The sequence below is a fragment of the Heptranchias perlo genome, chromosome 5, assembly GCF_035084215.1.
Source record: "Heptranchias perlo isolate sHepPer1 chromosome 5, sHepPer1.hap1, whole genome shotgun sequence".
NCBI lineage: Eukaryota > Metazoa > Chordata > Chondrichthyes > Hexanchiformes > Hexanchidae > Heptranchias > Heptranchias perlo.
Window position 1 is genome coordinate 72,733,188 of NC_090329.1, and position 19,743 is coordinate 72,752,930.

At 43.0% G+C, this 19,743-nt stretch overlaps 1 protein-coding gene across 50 annotated transcripts in view; it reads left to right on the top strand.

The window, feature by feature from the left end:
- Positions 1-19,743, top strand: part of trdn (triadin) — a 471,335-nt gene that overhangs the window by 332,471 nt on the left and 119,121 nt on the right. For 33 of the 50 annotated variants that reach the window (XM_067984607.1, XM_067984633.1, XM_067984632.1 and 30 more), the window contains 6 exons: positions 8,015-8,035; positions 10,043-10,087; positions 10,911-10,931; positions 12,772-12,816; positions 14,630-14,650; positions 17,825-17,869. In XM_067984607.1, coding sequence (XP_067840708.1) covers positions 8,015-8,035; positions 10,043-10,087; positions 10,911-10,931; positions 12,772-12,816; positions 14,630-14,650; positions 17,825-17,869 — 198 coding nt within the window. The remainder of the gene's footprint in view (positions 1-8,014; positions 8,036-10,042; positions 10,088-10,910; positions 10,932-12,771; positions 12,817-14,629; positions 14,651-17,824; positions 17,870-19,743) is intronic. The other 17 variants (XM_067984604.1, XM_067984614.1, XM_067984637.1 and 14 more) reach the window with 12 other exon arrangements.

Genomic DNA, 19,743 nt, shown 5'->3' on the forward strand with positions numbered 1-19,743 from the left:
TCTTTGCTGAGACTGAGCGTTCTTTGCTGAGACTGAGCGTTCTTTGCTGAGACTGAGCGTTCTTTGCTGAGACTGAGCGTTCTTTGCTGAGACTGAGCGTTCTTTGCTGAGACTGAGCGTTCTTTGCTGAGACTGAGCGTTCTTTGCTGAGACTGAGCGTTCTTTGCTGAGACTGAGAGTTCTTTGCTGAGACTGAGAGTTCTTTGCTGAGACTGAGAGTTCTTTGCTGAGACTGAGAGTTCTTTGCTGAGACTGAGAGTTCTTTGCTGAGACTGAGAGTTCTTTGCTGAGACTGAGAGTTCTTTGCTGAGACTGAGCGTTCTTTGCTGAGACTGAGCGTTCTTTGCTGAGACTGAGCGTTCTTTGCTGAGACTGAGCGTTCTTTGCTGAGACTGAGCGTTCTTTGCTGAGACTGAGCGTTCTTTGCTGAGACTGAGCGTTCTTTGCTGAGACTGAGCGTTCTTTGCTGAGACTGAGCGTTCTTTGCTGAGACTGAGAGTTCTTTGCTGAGACTGAGCGTTCTTTGCTGAGACTGAGCGTTCTTTGCTGAGACTGAGCGTTCTTTGCTGAGACTGAGCGTTCTTTGCTGAGACTGAGCGTTCTTTGCTGAGACTGAGCGTTCTTCTGGTGTTGAGACTGAGAGTTCTTTGCTGAGACTGAGAGTTCTTTGCTGAGACTGAGAGTTCTTTGCTGAGACTGAGAGTTCTTTGCTGAGACTGAGAGTTCTTTGCTGAGACTGAGAGTTCTTTGCTGAGACTGAGAGTTCTTTGCTGAGACTGAGCGTTCTTTGCTGAGACTGAGCGTTCTTTGCTGAGACTGAGCGTTCTTTGCTGAGACTGAGCGTTCTTTGCTGAGACTGAGAGTTCTTTGCTGAGACTGAGAGTTCTTTGCTGAGACTGAGAGTTCTTTGCTGAGACTGAGAGTTCTTTGCTGAGACTGAGAGTTCTTTGCTGAGACTGAGAGTTCTTTGCTGAGACTGAGAGTTCTTTGCTGAGACTGAGCGTTCTTTGCTGAGACTGAGCGTTCTTTGCTGAGACTGAGCGTTCTTTGCTGAGACTGAGCGTTCTTTGCTGAGACTGAGCGTTCTTTGCTGAGACTGAGAGTTCTTTGCTGAGACTGAGAGTTCTTTGCTGAGACTGAGAGTTCTTTGCTGAGACTGAGAGATCTTTGCTGAGACTGAGCGTTCTTTGCTGAGACTGAGCGTTCTTTGCTGAGACTGAGAGTTGTTTGCTGAGACTGAGAGTTGTTTGCTGAGACTGAGAGTTGTTTGCTGAGACTGAGCGTTCTTTGCTGAGACTGAGCGTTCTTTGCTGAGACTGAGCGTTCTTTGCTGAGACTGAGCGTTCTTTGCTGAGACTGAGCGTTCTTTGCTGAGACTGAGCGTTCTTTGCTGAGACTGAGCGTTCTTTGCTGAGACTGAGCGTTCTTTGCTGAGACTGAGCGTTCTTTGCTGAGACTGAGCGTTCTTTGCTGAGACTGAGCGTTCTTTGCTGAGACTGAGCGTTCTTTGCTGAGACTGAGCGTTCTTTGCTGAGACTGAGCGTTCTTTGCTGAGACTGAGCGTTCTTTGCTGAGACTGAGCGTTCTTTGCTGAGACTGAGCGTTCTTTGCTGAGACTGAGCGTTCTTTGCTGAGACTGAGCGTTCTTTGCTGAGACTGAGCGTTCTTTGCTGAGACTGAGCGTTCTTTGCTGAGACTGAGCGTTCTTTGCTGAGACTGAGAGTTCTTTGTTGAGACTGAGAGTTCTTTGTTGAGACAGCTTCAGGAAGACTTGGAACCTCTCAAACTGACAAGATCAGGATGGGAGGCGCAACGGATGTATTCAAGAGGACAACTGAGGTGGAGGAAAATGAACATCCACAGCAGACACATCATGCTGTGTTGGGACCTGCTGTTGCACAAAACAGAGGTTTGCAACAAGGACCTGGAGAACAGCAGAGAGGGGACCAACGTCGCAGGAGGCACTAGCCACTTGAGAGGGTATACAGTCAGAGTCTGAACTTCCTGGACCTCTCTGAAGACCAGTGCCCACCCAGGCTCAGATTGAGTCATAGGAACATAGGAACAGGAGTAGGCCATTCAGCCCCTCAAGCCCACTCTGCCATTTGATAAGATCATTGCTGATCTCTGCTCTAACTCCATGTACCTGCCTTTGGCCCATATTCCTCAATACCTTTGGATGGCGAAAAGCTATCCATCTCAGATTTAAAATTAGCAATTGAGCGAGCATCAATTGCCATTTGCGGAAGAGAGTTCCAAACACCTACCACCCTTTGTGTGTAGAAGTGTTTTCTAATCTCACTCCTGAAAGGTCTGGCTCTAATTTTTAGACTGTGCCCTCTAGTCCTAGAATTCCCAACCAGCGGAAATAGTTTCTCTCCATCTACCCTATCTGTTCCCCTTAATATCTTATAAACTTCGATCAGATCACCCCTTAACCTTCTAAACTCCAGAGAACACAACCCCAATTTGTATAATCTCTCCTCGTAACTTAACCCTTGAAGTCCGGGTATCATTCTAGTAAACCTACGCTGCACTCCCTCCAAGGCCAATATGTCCTTCCGAAGGTGCGGTGCCCAGAACTGCTCACAGTACTCCAGGTGCGGTCTAACCAGGGTTTTGTATAGCTGCAGCATAACTTCTGCCCCCTTGTACTCCAGTCCTCTAGATATAAAGGCCAGCATTCCATTAGCCTTATTGATTATTTTCTGCACCTGTTCATGACCCTACAATGATCTATGTACCTGAACCCCTAAGTCCCTTTGGACATCCACTGTTTTTAACTTTTTACCATTTAGAAAATACCCTGTTCTATCCTTTTTTGATCCAAAGTAGATGACCTCATATTTGCGTACATTGAATTCCATTTGCCACAGTTTTGCCCATTCATCTAATTTATCAATATCGCTTTGTAATTTTATGTTTTCATCTACACTGCTTACAATGCCACCAATCTTTGTGTCATCGGCAAACTTAGATATGAGACTTTATATGCCTTCATCTAAGTCGTTCATAAATATTGTGAATAATTGAGGCCCCAAGACAGATCCCTGCGGGACTCCACTAGTCACATCCTGCCAATGTGAATACCTACCCATTATCCCTACTCTCTGTCGCCTTTCGCTCAGCCAACTTCCTAACCAAGTCCGTACTTTTCCCTCGATTTCATGGGCTTCTATCTTAGTTAACATTCTCTTATGTGGGACCTTATCAAATGCCTTCTGGAAGTCCATATAAATAACATCCATTGACATTCCCCTGTCCACTACTTTAGTCACCTCTTCAAAAAATTCAATCAGGTTTGTCAGGCACGGCCTACCTTTCACAAATCCATGCTGGCTCTCTCTGATTAACTGAAAATTCTCCAGGTATTCAGTCACCCTATCCTTAATTTTTGACTCCAGCATTTTCCCCACAACAGATGTTAGGCTAACTGGTCTATAATTCCCCGATTTCCCTCTCTCTCCTTTCTTAAAAAGCAGAGTGACATGTGCAATTTTCCAATCTAGAGGGACAGTTCCTGAATCTAGAGAACTTTGAAAGATTATAGTTAGGGCATCTGCAATGTGCTCACCTACTTCCTTTAAAACCCTGGGATGGAAACCATCTGGTCCTGGGGATTTGTCACTCTTTAGTGTTATTATTTTCTTCATTACTGTTGCTTTACTTATGTTAATTTTATTGAGTCCCTGTCCCTGATTCAATATTAGTTTTCTTGGGATTTCCGGCATGCTATCCTCTTTTTCTACAGTAAGTACTGATGCAAAGTAATTATTCAACATGTCCGCCATTTCTCCATTGTCAATGACGATATCCCCACTTTCAGTTTTTAAGGAGCCAACACTGCACCACCCTCCTTTTCCTAATATAACTATAAAATTTCTTCATATTGGTTTTGATATCCCTTGCGAGTTTCTTTTCATACTCTCTTTTTGTAGCTCTTACTATCTGTTTTGTGACCCTTTGTTGATCTTTGTATCTTTCCCATTCGCCAGGATCTGTGCCATTTTTTGCCTTTTTGTATGCCCTTTCCTTATGTCTTATACTGTCAGCACATGGTCACAGACATCTGCAGCCTCCTTGAGGAAGAGCTGTTCCCCACTGGACCTGGTGGCCACGCATTGCCCGTCGCAGTAAAAGTAACGACTGCTCTCAATTTCTTCGCTCCTGAGACCTTCCAGGGCGCCTCCGGTAACATCTCCGGGGTCTCTCAATTGTCTGCATGTAATTGTATAATTCAGGTGACGGATGAGTTGTTTGCCAGGGCGTCTGATTACGTGAACTTCCCCCGCAACCAAAGCAGCCAGAATGAGCGGGCAGTGGGTTTTGCCTCTATGGCTGGCTTCCCGTGGGTGCAGGACGCAATCGATTGCATCCAAATGGCAATCCCTGGACCACTACATGAGCCAGGAGTCCACATAAATCAAAATGGCTTTCACTCTTTCAATACACAACTCGTGTGCGACCACAGGAGGAGATTTCTGCAGGTGTACACCAGATTCCTTGGCAGCTGTCACAATTCCTTCATTTATCGCGAGTCCAGCATTCCAGACCTCTTCCAGACAGGAGATAGACTTAATGGCTGGCTCATCGGAGACAAGGGATACCCCCTTCAAACGTGGCTCATGGCACTTGTGAGGAACTCCACCAACGAGGTGCAATGGCGATACAACCAGAGCCACATGACCACCAGGTATGTCATTGAGCAAGCCATAGGCATGTTGAAGATATGCTTCAGGTGCCTGGATAGGTCTGGAGGAGACCTTCAGTACTCGCCAGCGAGGGTGTCCAGAATAGTCGTGGGGTGCTGTGTCCTGCACAACACAGTGCAGCAGAGAGATTTATAGGTGGAGGATGACGACACTCGTCCATCATCTTCTGCTGGCAGCAATGTTGAAAAAGATGATGAGGAGGACGAGGAGGAAAATGAAGATGGGGTACCCATCACCAGACCATAACGAGGGTTGCAAAATAAAGAAATTGGGATACTCAGGCCGCTTGTCACAACCACCACCAACAACCACCACCCCCCCACTTTGCACAAAACAGCCCTTCAACCACGTGTACACCCATTGCACATTCGCCCAAGGGGTATCGTCATGTATTGGCGTTCTTGATGAAGCAAATGAAATGGCGACTTGATACTTGGAACTCAATAATGGGCAAAACGTGGTAGTGGTGATGATCAATAAATGTATTAAAAGCTATACAAAACCCTGGTTAGACCACACCTGGAGTACTGTGAGCAGTTATGGGCATCGCACCTTGGGAAGGACATATTGGCCTTGGAGGGATTGCAGCATAGGTTTACTAGAATGATACCCGGACTTCAAGGGTTAGGTTACGAGGAGAGATTACACAAATTGGGGTTGTATTCTCTAGAGTTTCGAAGGTTAAGGGGTGATCTGATCGAAGTTTATAAGGTATTAAGGGGAACAGATAGGGTGGATAGAGAGAAACTATTTCCACTGGTTGGGGATTCTAGGAGTAGGGGGTAAAGTCTAAAAATTAGAGCCAGACCTTTCAGGAGTGAGATTAGAAAACATTTCTACACACAAAGGGTGATAGAAGTTTGGAACTCTCTTCCACAAACGGCAATTGATACTAGCTCAATTGCTAAATTTAAATCTGAGATAGATAGCTTTTTGGCAACCAAAGGTATTAAGGGATATGGGCTAAAGGCGGGTATATGGAGTTAGATCACAGATCAGCCATAATCTTATCAAATGGCGGAGCAGGCACGAGGGGCTGAATGGCCTACTCCTGTTCCTATGTTCCAATGTTCCTATTGTGCCAATATAAAAAAAAGGAGAATGAGCAACATAATATTTCTTCAAACACCCTTGTCATAACCTTGGTGAACTACAATTGCTTTAACTTACGCTTTCTACTGTTTCCACGTGGTGCATCCCCTGTGGCTTCAGCGGAGATAGTGGCAGGTTGCTCAGATTCCTGCCCTGACTGCTGAGATGCTTTTGGCCCGCAACCTCTGGGTTTTGGAGCCCATAAGGGCCCCGCCAAAGACTGCTCCACCTGCACCAGTGCGGGGGCAGACTCGGTCATCGAGAGAGGAGGCAGCATTTCAGGTACTGGTTCGGGGGGGTGGCCGCAATGGGTGAGATGGGGGAGCGCTTTGAGTTGAGTCCTCACTTCAGTTACACCTCGCACCATCATCTCTCTCTTGGACCAACGCCACATTACTCCTACCACTCTGCTGGACAGCAGCTTGGTGCAGAACAGTGATGTCTTGTCATCCTGTTTAAGGCGGCAGACATGTTGGCATTCAAAGTCTGCAAGGCCATGGTCATGGCCTGCGTAAACTCATTTGAGAGCCGTGCTTAAAGCTCTCTCCATCGCAAACATTTTCGCAATTACCTGCGCCAACAATCCACTAGTGTTGGAGTTAGACTCCTCCATCCTCTCCATTATTGTGGAGAGTCTGAGTGGCACATTTTCTTTACCTCGCAAAGGTGCAGCTGTACCTCAATCATTCTCCTTCTCAACAAAGGCCCCCAGGGTTCAGCATCTGTGTCCAGCTGAGCAGAGCTTGGAGAGACTCAGACTCTCCACAGCTTCCCCTGCCACCAGTGTCTGCTCGTGCTCACTTGTGAGTGGTGAATCACCAGGTAACAACCCAACTAACTGGCTAACGGGTCCCACCGAAGTGCGAGTATCTGCCCTGGTGCATGGCTGGATGTCCTGTGATGATGCACCTCTGACGGAATGAGGTCTTCTGAGGAATCGCTTTCTTCCATTTTGGCAGATTCTTCTTGAACATGTGAAGGCCATGGAAGACAACAGAAAGTGATATTAATTATTCATTGGCAAAGTGACATTCTTTCCAATCACCATACTGAGCTCTGTCAAAGTTCACTCATTGATGAAATAAAGCCATCATGTGTATGAAAGATGTTAAAGTTCTGTCACCAGGCATCTGCGAGTTCCCAGCTTCTCCATCTCCAATGGATAGTGATGCAGTTGTTCCAATTATCTCCATGGCCTCCTCCTCCGCATCTGTGAGCTGCACTATTTGTGATGGTCCACCTCCAGTCCTCGCCCTCTCCCTTGCATTTTGCGCTCTCTTCTCCTACAAGGGGAGAAAGAACAGACTTGTGAGTGACTGAAGGTGCCGTATTCACCTGATGGATGCATTGCTTGGGGGAGACTGAATATGAAACAGACGCTTCAGAGGGAGACTATCAGAGAGATGCATCACATTGCATCAAGATTGGAGTGAGTGGCAGTGGTGGGTGCATAAATGGGGAGATGAGGAAGTGCATAGAAAGTGAAGGATGGCTGATGCTGAAACTTAAGTGGGTGTGAGGAGTGATGTTGTGGAGTAAGCGTGCCCAGGCAGAGTGAGAGGAGGGTTCTTGCACAACACAGGATGTGGGTGAATCAGCAAATGTATTCACTTTTCCTGACCTGGTTAGGTCATTAAAAGGCTTCCTGCATTGCACCCATGACCTGGGCACCGTGCTCCTGTTGCTCACCTCTTCTGCCACCTCCAGCCACACCTTCTTGGTGGCAGAACCAGGTTTCTTCCTCCGATCACTTGGGTAAATTATCTCCCTCCTGGTTCTCACTGCACCCAGCAGTACTTCAAGTGACGCATCCAAGAACCTGAATGCTGCCTTTCCTCTATGTCCATCCATAGCTTCACTTCTTCCTTTCTCCTCCAAAATCCATTTTTAGATTGGCCCTTTAGATAGTGGACTTCAGATCGCATCATGCAGGTGCACAGTACACCCGCTGCGTAGCTTGGAGACGTGAAACCCAGAAATAAAATTAAGTGCCTTCAATTTAGTGGCGATCGCAGATCCCGACGTGCTCACTTTACTTCTGGGTTTCACACGCGACTATCTATCCACCCGCTAGATTCCCAGCTACAGGTAAAAATCATGCCCCCGATCAGCATTCAAAAACAAATTAGTCCACCAGTAATAGGAGCTTTCTCTTTCAAAAATATACAGACGTACTTACCTCAGATTTTCATTATTTTTTTCTTAAACAGCAGTAAAGCCAAAAGTAACAAGTGAGTGACTTTTGTGGAGATTTTATTCTTGCTGTTTGCTGTAGAGTTCACTAATTAGAGCTGCTAGCATATACAAAGCAAACTTGTGCATGAATTTTTTGTTTACACGTCTTTCAATTATCTGATACCTTTGTTCGCTGAAATGATGATTGGATTTGAAACAAATTTGCTACTGTTTTCTGTTATTATTTATATGTACAAGGCACAGAGTTTCAGTGTTGCAACCCCAAGTAAACAATTGTTATACTTTAGTGTAATATAGCTCTTTAGTTAGGACGTTACAAACAGTAATGACCAAGCTGCGGTCTATTCCTCCTCATTATTAATCTCCTCAACTAGACTCAACATCGCGACAACCCTGACAATTGTTTTTTTATAAAAACTTGTCGCACTGTGCCTTGTATATATAAACGTTGATGTTGTGAAGCCTCAATGAGATGAAATCAGGCTTGTTGGCCACATGCCTGATTTTCAGTCCATTACATTTCATAGTGGAGATAAATGAGAACCAAGTGGAGAATACACTATGGCAGCCACCAGCATCATTGCAGCATGATAATTATATTAATTAGATTCTGATCCAAATTGCACGTTCTTTGGGCAAGCTCCAATTCTGGTTCTCATTTTGACCCTAAAAATTGATGCACAACTAATGCACTGGCTTGACCTGCTGAGATTGTATTCATAGAGCTAGTTTTCTGTAGCAACAGTTCATACCTTTCATCATTCATCATTTGTATGTGACAGTGTAAGTCATTTGTGTAACCCACAAAAAGTGTGCACTTCAGATTCCCTGTAGTAAAAGACAGTGTAGAATGGGTTGTCCATGCTTTGCATGCTAACTCTGTGAAGATGTAACAGCTCACAGATCTGATTTGGCTCATGTCAACCGTGCCCCAGTAGGAAAATAAAATATGCAAAATTCAGTACATTTTTTCACTTCTCCTCATTCTCCTCATACTACAAAACCTCTTCCTCATGCTATGATCTGGGAAACTCCATTTACTCTGCTACCTCCATCCAAGCAGATTTGACCTCTGCTTTGTGGTAGCCATCTTCTCCCAAGAGGGCTACCGTCCTTTTTTGCACCTCCTGCAGCAGGATTTCCAGGGCATCCTCAGTAAACAGAAGTTTCCCCACATTCCTATTTCCAGACGTTTTTTGATACATGCAGCTTTGGCCACTTTTCCTGTAGTTGTTCACTATTCTTCTCTGTAAGCACAACCATTGCCACAACGAAAACTCACCTTTTATTTAACGGCAAGCAACAGTCATTTAATAGCTGCTGCCTCATCAGACTTCCTGCTGTTCAGCTCCCTGCACCCATTTTTCATTCATAGGAAGCTGATAAAATTGAGGAGGAGAAGGGCTAGCTTTGTAAAATTCAATGAGAGCTGCCTTCCTTTCTATCTACACTGTCTTGCCTGTGCCATGAGCCGACTTGTACCATGGTTTGGAGGCGGAAGCAGTAACTGGTGATAGTCAGAAATCAAGGGATATGGGGATAGGGCAGGAAATAGAATCATAGAAAATAGGAAATAGAAATAGAATCATAGAATGATTCTATGATTCTATGAAAGTGGAGTTGAGGTAAAAGATCAGCCATGATCCTATTGAATGGCGGAGCAGGCTCGAGGGGCCGTATGGCCTACTCCTGCTCCTATTTCTTATGTTCTTATGTCAGGCAGTGAGCCTAAAAATGGCGTTGGTGTCTAAATGTCTTCACTTGATGCTTCTGTGTCCACTGGAAAATTAGACTTTCTGTAAAAGCAGTAGTAGTGGGACTGGCAGCCATTTTGTGGGGGCCACTACTGCCCCATTTTTGTACACAAAAAGGGTGGTAACGAGACAAAAATCAACCCCATATGTTTTGTTATATTAATTATTACATGTATACATTCAATATGTTGTATGTACATCTGATGAGACTAATATCTGGAGAATATTCATGTACAATTAAAGTATGATTAATATTGAAACTATTTCAATTGTTCACCAAATGTTTAGAGGCAGAAAACGTGAAGCAAATGAAACGAAAACCTACAGAGAAAGGTAACACAAAAGTTAATCCAATGAGATATTTACGTGTGTTTTTAACCTCGCAGCTCTCCTTTGTTCCAAAGCTAAAAGTACAAAACTAGCACTGAGTCTGTGAGAATGGTTGTGTTATCAGATCTCGCATTCTGCGCTCCTCTTGGTAATGGAAAGAAAATGGTGATAAGTCCAGTTTAAACCAGTTTTTATCCGCACAGGACCATCTTGTGAAAATCATTTGAGAATTTTGTAATAATAAAGCTCATGGCAAAGTATCAATAAAATAATCAACAAAATCATGTTCAGATTAAAATCAGGCAAGTTTGCCTCCTTGAACAGTTTGTGTCCCAACATGAGCATTGATGATTAATTTATAAATTCCACTGATGTTAGTTGTGTCCGGTCCAATACCAGATTGAAAATAGGAATAAGGTGCAGCAGCAGTGTATCTTTGTACACAAGTTGATAATTTTTGATTTTGGTTGGTAGTGTAAAACAGGCGATATTAGATCTGCCGCCCGTTATAGACCTCTCCCGATTTTCGTTTTCATTAAAGTCAATAAAAATGAAAATTGGGAGCGATGTATAAGGGCGGGCGAATCAATGTCGCCCATTTTACATTATCACCCAAAGTCAATATACCCCCATTGTGTGAATCCTGAAGCTCCTTTTAAACAAAGAGCCAGGAGTAAACCGTTCCCAATCAAAGGAGCGCAGAATTGCTTGGTGTCACACCCGATCACCTTTCAAAAACAAATTCGCGACCAGTAGTAGGGAAGCTTCTCTTTCAAAAATGTACCTCCCTTCTTATCTCAGATTTTCATCATCTTTTCTTAAACAGCAGTAAAGCCAAAAGTAACAAGTGAGTGACTTTTGTGGAGATTTTATTCTTGGTGTTTGCAATAATGTTTTGTTGAGATTAGGGCTTTCTTTCTTTACAGAAGCTGTAAAGCTAAATGATTAGAACTGCTGGCATATACAAAGCAAATTTGTGCATGAATATTCTGTTTGCAGCTCCTTCAGTTTCCTGATTCCTTTGCTCACTGAATTGCTGGTTTGATTTGAATCAAATTTGTTGCTCTTTGCAGTTCATATATATACAAGATGTGGAGATGCCGGTGATGGACTGGGGTTGACAATTGTAAACAATTTTACAACACCAAGTTATAGTCCAGTAATTTTATTTTAAATTCACAAGCTTTCGGAGGCTTCCTCCTTCCTCAGATGAACGATGTTGGAAATCAACGTTGATGGAAATCAACATTTCCAACAACGTTCACCTGAGGAAGGAGGAAGCCTCCGAAAGCTTGTGAATTTCAAATAAAATTACTGGACTATAACTTGGTGTTGTAAAATTGTTTACATATATATACAAGGCATAGAATTTCAGTTTTACCACCCCAAATATACAATTGTTTTACTTTGTCGTAATATAGCTCTTTAGCTCGGAGATTACAAAAAGTAATGACCAAGCTGCATTCTATTCCTTTTCATCATTAATCTCCTCAACTCTTCTCAACACCATGACAACCCCAACAATTGTTTTTTTATGAAGACATGTTGCAGTGTGCCTTGTATATATGAATGCTGATTTTCTGGAGAGTCAATGAGATCAAATCAGGCTTCCTGATTTTCAGTGCATTACATTTCATAGTGGAGATAAATGACAGTCACAGGGACTGTGGCTACCACCAGCATCATTGCAATATGGTAATTATATTAATTAACATTTGAACCTAATTGCACGTTCTTTGGGTGAGCTCCATTCCTGATACTCAACTCACCCCTAAAAAATTGGCACATGACTAATGCAATGGCCTGGCCTGCTGAGAATGGATTCTTCAAGCTAGGTTTCTGTAGCAACAGTTCATACCATTCAACATTTCTATGTAACAGTGAATGTGATTTCTATTACTCACAAAAAGTGTAGAAAAGGTGGTCTATGCTTTGCATGCTAGCTCTGTGAAGGCATTGCAGCTCACAGATTTTATTTTATTCACGTGAACTGTGCCCCAGAGTAAAATAAAATGGGCCAAGTTCAGTACACTTATTTTCCCCACATTCCTGTTTCCAGACATTTTTGGATGCACGCAGTTTTGGCCACTTTTGCAGTAGTTATTCACTGTTCTTTTCTGCAAGCACAACCTTTGCCACAAAGAAAACTCTCCTTATCATTAATGGCAAGCAACAGCCCTATAAGAACTGCTGCCTCACCAGGTTCCCTGACCCCAAGCAAACTGTGCTGTTGCTCAGGCTCCGTGTACACATTTTTCATGCTGATTAAACTGAGGAGGAGGAGGGTTACCTTTGCAAAATTCAGTGAGGCCTGACTTCCTTGCTATCTGCACAGCTTTGCCTGTGCCATGAGCCAACTTGTATCATGCATGGTTTGTAGGCGGGAGTGTAAAAGTGGCATTGGAGTCTAATTACTTCACTTCACCCTTCTTTGTATGTATTCATGACAGTCTCACCTGGATTTATTGCTACTGCAAAATCGGACTGCCCATAAAAGCAGCAGTAAGTGGATGGGACTAGCAGTCAGTTTTTGGGACTACTACCATTTTTGTGCAGTATTAATTATTGCATGTATGCATATAATATGTTGAATGTACATCTTATGAGACTAATATCTGGTCAATATTCATGTACAATTAAAGTATGATTAGTATTGAAGCTAATTCAATTGTTCGCTAAATGTTTAGAGGCAGAAACCGTGAAGCAAGTGAAACCAAAACCTACAGAGAAAGGTAACATAAAAGTTAAACCAATAAGATATTTCCATGTGTTTCTAACCTTGTAGCTCTCTTTCCTTCCAATGTTAAAAGTACAAAACTACCAGTGAGTCTCTGGGGATGGATGGGTTATCCAAACTAGCATTCTGTGCTCCAGTTTTTTCCTCCTCTTGGTATAGGAAAGGAAATGGAGATAAGTCCAGTTGAAATCAGTTTTCAGAATTTTGTAGTAATAAAGTTAATGGCAAAGTATAATTAAAATAATCAACAAAGTAAGGTTCAAACTAAAATCTGGCAAGGTTACCTCCTTGACCAATTAGAGCACCAACATGAGCACTGATGATTAACTTATAGAATCCGCACATTTAATTGTGTCTGGAGTTCTACAAGAAGTGAAAATGGGAATTATGTGCAACAGCAGGTATAGGTGTCCATAGCAATCATTCCCAGTGCCACAGAAGGCATAAGTAGTGATTGTTTTGAAGAGGATAAAAACATATCCCACAGAATCACAACAAACTTGATAGGCCATGAGCAAATGATGACAAAAGAAAGTGAATATATTCTAAAGAATTTTTTTTTCACAGCTCAAAGTTTGCTGTTGTTAATCCTGTCAAACTCATATGAAATCTCTCATGGAATAGAAAACATTATAGTACTGTAAATCTGCAGGTGAGAATCGTAGAGTTAACCGGGTCCAAGGGAGGGCACCTAAATATCATGGTACAGACAGGCAAAAGCCGACCTCCACTGATATACTGGGTCCTGGTTCAACTGAAGGAGCGGGAACTCCCAGCAGAGTTTTCGCCCCTCACAAGACAACCAGGAAGTTACTTGACTAGGTCAAGACTCGGCACAACCAGGTCTCTGCCATTTTCCTGGTGATTCCACTAGTTTTGCACCAGAGTTATGACAGGAGACATCCGCAACCCCAAAGGAATCTTGGGACCTATTTGTATATTATTGGGCACTGTTATAAACAACTAGCAAAACTAGCAGCAGATGAGTTTCTTCCATCACAAATAAGACTGTATATTTGTTGCAATATTGTGAAAGGCTAGACTATACCTGAATTTTTGCAGGATTCAGCGCTGGGTTAAAGAGATTTAGTGCCTCATAATCAAGTGTGTTGTACACAGCACTTGACTATTTCCAAGTTTTTATTGTTGTCCTGTATATGAACACTTAGTAAACATCCAAATTAGTTATGTCAGCAGGAATGACAGGATCTGACATCTGCCAGTAAATACTATACATGGGGTATTAGAATGATCAAATTAGGCAAACAAGTATCATCTGCGAACAAAGGAAGCTCAGTTCTGTTTGCTCACTAATTCTGTTTTAAAATGGTATGACTTAAAATAACGCACCTACAACACCCAACAACATGCCTCCATGTGTATTTTCGAAATCTAGCAGTGGAACATTTCAAAAAGGAGTCGCACTTCTTAATATGTGTGGCTGGGATTCTAGGAACATAAACAAACAATGCAAGACAGTGGACTGGGAATATGGAAATATCTCCTGTTGGTGACCAGGAGCAGAACTATCCTGACTGTGAAGTACAAATTTCAATATAGAGTGTGAAGTAGAAATTTTACTCCTGGCAGACATGTTTACAAATGGACAGTGATTGAGTGGTAGCATGAAGCTCCTTTTAAACAATGTGCCAGGAGTAAACCATTCCCAATCAAAGGAGGGAAAAATTGATTGATGGCACACCTGATCACCATTCAAAAACAAATTAGTCTGCCAGTAGTAGGGAATCTTCTCTTACAAAAAAAACCTACAATGTTATCTCAGCTTTCATCATTTTTTTCTTAAACAGTAGTAAAGCCAAAAGTAACAAGTGAGTGACCTTTGTGGAGATTTTATTCTTGTTTGCAATAATGTTTTTTTGGAATGAGTTCTTTCTTTCATTGCAAAAGCTGTAGGGCATGATTTTAAATGGGAAAAATGGGTGGGTTGGGGACGGGGGGGGGGGCAGTAAAAATTTTAAAAACCTAAAACCCGTCCCCAACCCGCCACCATCCCGCCCACTTCCGGCTTTCCCGGAGGCGGGACACCAACCCGCCACCATCCCGCCCACTTCCGGCTTTCCCGGAGGCGGGACACCAACCCGCCACCATCCCGCCCACTTCCGGCTTTCCCGGAGGCGGGACACCAACCCGCCACCATCCCGCCCACTTCCGGCTTTCCCGGAGGCGGGACACCAACCCGCTCTCAGGAGGCACGTCGGTCAGTAAAAGCTTTCAAGGATGCTGCAGGTCTCCATTTTGACAGATTTTTTATTTTTAACCCCTGGGGGCCGGGATTCCTGGGCCTCCTGATTCACACCACGTGAGAGGATGCGGGAAGGCCTAAATCAGCAGTTAAGTGCCTTTATAGCACAGCTTGTGGGCCCGGTGAAGCAGCAGTGTTTCCTCCAGGCCCAATAAGCCTACCTGTAGCGACCCTACAAACGCGATCGACCGCCCTCCCCCACAATCTCCAAACCCCCCGATCTCCTACCGCCACAATGACCCCCCAACCCCAACCCCCACGATCACCGACCCCCCCCCACGATCTCCGACCCCCGACCCCCGATGACTGACCCCTCTCCGATGACTGAGCCCTCTCTTCGATGACTGAGCCCTCTCTTCGATGACTGACAACCCCCACCTCCCCCATGACCCCCCCGGTGACTGACTTTCCCCCCCCTCCCCCGATAATCCCTGATGACGGACCCCCTCCCCCACCAGTGACTGAGCCCCCCCGGGTGACTGACACCCCCCAGCCCCCCCTCCCCCCAGTGACCTCCAATGACTGAGCCCCCCCCCCCCATCTAACACTTACCTGTTCATGTCCTCTTCCTTCTTCTTCTCCCGTCTGACTGAGTCCAGCCTGCCAATCAGGCTGGCCTGTTGGGCGGGAAACAGTCAAAAAAAAACAAAAGACGTCCTTATATCAAAATCGTAAGGACATCCGGGAAACCCGTACTTCCGGATTTTCTGACAGGAAGTCCCCCCCCGCCCCCGCTGCACCCCCGATAAAATCATGCCCGTAGAGTTCAATAATGAGAGCTGCTTGTTTATTCGATGATGTGGAGATGCCGGTGATGGACTGGGGTGGACAAATGTAAGGAATCTTACAACACCAGGTTATAGTCCAACAAATTTATTTTAAAATCACAAGCTTTCGGAGATTATCTCCTTCGTCAGATGAATTCATCTGACGAAGGAGATAATCTCCGAAAGCTTGTGATTTTAAAATAAATTTGTTGGACTATAACCCGGTGTTGTAAGATTCCTTACATTTGTTTATTCGAAGCAAATTTGTGCATGAATTTTCTGTTTAGAGCTGTTTCAATGTTCTGATAACCGATGGTTGGATTTGAATCAAATTTACTACTCTTCACAGTTAATATATATACAAGGCACAGAGTCTATCAGTATTGCACTCCCAGATAAATGATTCCTGTGCTTTAATGTAATATAGCTCTTTAGTTAGGATGTTACAAACAACAATGACCAAGCTGCAGTCTATTCCTCCTCACCAGTAATCACCTCAACTAGACTCAACATTACAACAACCCGATAATTGTTTTTTATAAAGACATGTTGCACTGTGCCTTGTATATATGAACACTGATTTTGTGGCGTCTCAATGAGATAAAATCAGGCTTGTCGGCCTACATGCCTGATTTTCAGTGCATTACATTTCATAGTGGAAATAAATGAGTTACAAGGAGACTTCACTGTGGCTACCACCAACACCATTGCAATATGGTAATTATATAAATTAGGTTCTGATCCAAATTAAGTTCTTTGGGCGACCTCCATTCCTGGTACTCAACTCACCCGTAAAAAATTGGTATATGACTAATGCACTGGCCTGGCCTGCTGAGATTAGATTCTTAGAGCTAGTTTTCTTTTGCAACAGTTCATATCTTTCAACATTTATATGTAACAGTGAAAGTTATTTGTATAACCCACAAAAATTGTGCACTTCAGATTCCCCGCAGTAAAAGACACTGCAGAAAGGATTCTCCATGTTTTGCATGCTAGCTCTGTAGACAGTGCAGCTCACAGATTTGATTTGGCACATGTGAACTGTGCCTCAGAGTAAAAATAAAATATGCAAAGTTCAGTACACTTATTTTTTCACTCCTCCTCATCCTCCTCATACTACAAAAAGTCTTCCTCATGTTATGAATCTGGGAAACTCCATTTACTCGGCTTCCTTGATCCAAGCAGATTTAACCTCTGCTTTGGGGTGACCATTTTCTCCCAAGAGGGCCACTTCCTCTGTTGCAACTTCCTGCACCAGGATCTCCAGGGCATCCCCAGTGAAAGGAAATTTCCCCACATTCCTATTTCCAGACACTTTTAGATTCACGCAGTTTTAGCCACTTTTACTGTCGTTGTTCACTGTTCTTCTCTGCAAGCACAACCTTTGCCACAATTAAAACACCCCTTTTATTTGATGGCAAGCAACAGCCCTTTAAGAGCTGCTGCCTCACTGAATCTCCTGCCCCCAAAAAACTATGCTGCTGCCCAGGCTCCCTGCATTCATTTTTTTTGCCTAGGAAGCTGATTAAACTGAGAAGGAGGGAGGTTAGCTTTTCAAAATTGAGCCAGGCCTGCCTTCCTTTCTATCTGCTCAGCCATGAGCCGACTTGTACCATCCACGATTTGTAGGCGAGAGCAGGAACAGACGGTAGGTAATCAGGCGGTGAGCCTAAAAGTGGCATTGGAGTCTAAATGACTTCACTTGACCTTTCTTTGTATGTATTCATAAGGTTCCCACCTGGATTTATCTCCACTACAATATCAGACTTCCCGTAAAAGCAGCAGTAAGTGGGTGGGACTAGCAGCCATTTTTGGGTCCACTAACGCCCCATTTTTGTGTAATATTAATTATTGCATGTATACATACAATATGTTGAATGTACATCTCATGAGACTAATATATTGTCAATATTCATGTACAGTAAAAGTATGATTAATATTGAACCTAATTCAATTGTTCACCAAATGTTTAGAGGCAGAAACCATGAAGCAAGTGAAACCAAAACCTACAGAGAAAGGTAACACAAAACTTAAACTAATTAGATATTTACATGTGTTGCTAACCTCGCAGCTCTCCTTTCCTCCAATGCTAGTACAAAGTACACAAGTACCAGAGAGTCTCTGGGGATGGATGGGATATCAGATCTAGCATTCTGCATTCCAGTTATCTCCTCCTCTTGGCAATGGAAAGAAAATGGAGATAAGTCCAGTTAAAACCAATCTTTATCCACACAGGACCATCTTGTAAAAATTATTTGAGAATTTTATAACAATAAAGCTAATGGCAAAGTATAATTAAAATAATCAACAAAATAATGTTCAGATTAAAATCTGTCAAGTTTGCCTCCTTGAACACTTTGAGTACCAACATGAGCATTGATGATTAACTTATAGAATCAACACATGTTAGTCGTGTCCGGTGCACTGCCAGAAGTGAAAATAGGAAAAATGTGCAGCAGCGGCAGGTGCATCTTTACACACAAGAGGTCCATTGCAGTGCTGTTTTCCTGGGGATTCCACCAGTGTCCCACCAGACTTATGGTTGGTGACCTTCGGAGGTCCCAAGGAATCTTAGGGCCCATGTTTATGTTATTAGCACTGTTGAAAGCACTTGTCAAAAAAGGTAGCATATGAGAATCGCCATTATTTGTTCCGTTAGGTGCACTACCAGAAGTAAAAATAGGAATTACACGCAACAGCAGCAGGAGTACCTTTACACAGAAGGGGAATAATTTTGACTTTGGACAATAGTGTAAAATATGTGATATCGGCTCAGCGACCCGATAAACAATTCTCTATGATTTTCATTTCCACTGATTTCAACAACATGCCTTCATATGAATTTTAGAAATCTAGCTGTGGAACTTTTCAAAAAGGAGTCGCACGCCTCAATATGTGTGGATGGGATTCTAGAAATATGGAATAGACAATGCAAGACAATGGACTGGACTTATCTGCTGTTGGTGACCAGGAGAATAACTATTGGATGCAAAGTAGAAATTATACTCTTGGCTGACATGTATACAATTGTACAGTGATTGTGTGACATCATCAAGCTTCTTTTAAACAATGGGCCAAGAGTAGATCGTTCCCAATCAAAGGAGGGAAAAATTGATTGATGTCGCACCTGATCACCATTCAAAAACAAATTGATCCATCAGTAGTAGGGAACCTCCTCTTTCAAAAATGTACGTACCTTCTTATCTCAGATTTTCATCACTTGTTTTCCTAAACAGCAGTAAAGCCAAAAGTGTCAAGTGAATGACTTTCATTGAAATTTTATTTTCATGTCTGCAATAATGGGTCAGATCTTGCTGGAAAAATAATGGTGTGTTAACAATGCATGTCATTATTAATGTGCAAATCGGCCAGCAAGTTCAGGGGATTAAGAGATACGCCGTGAGTTGTAAATCTCCAGAACTTGCTGGTCAATTTACACCGTTCCACCGTTTGATTTGCACAAACAACACCTCGCCCTCAACCTCCCCGTTATTTTTAAGAACTTGCTGGATTTGCACATCAATTGCCCGTTAAACTCCCACAGAAAGGTAGTGCTGGAACTTAACAGCATAAGCGCCTTTTAATGATGTGATAATTGTTAATGCAATGTCAATCAACTTCTCTGGCCCATAAAAAGAATAATATAAACTTTTCAATATCATATAGTGAATTGTTGTTAGAGATTTTCAAAATGTCAAATTTTAAATTTTTAAATCTTTTTCTTACTTTTCTTTTCTGTCTTTTTCTTCTCTCTCTCTTAATCCAATCTGTCTTTCCCTCTCTTGATTTCTCTTTCCGTACCTGATTTGACTCTAATTCACCCTCCTTCTCTGTTGTTCCTCTGTTTCTTTCTCAATCCTTAAATCTCATTGATTAAAGAGATACATTGTTG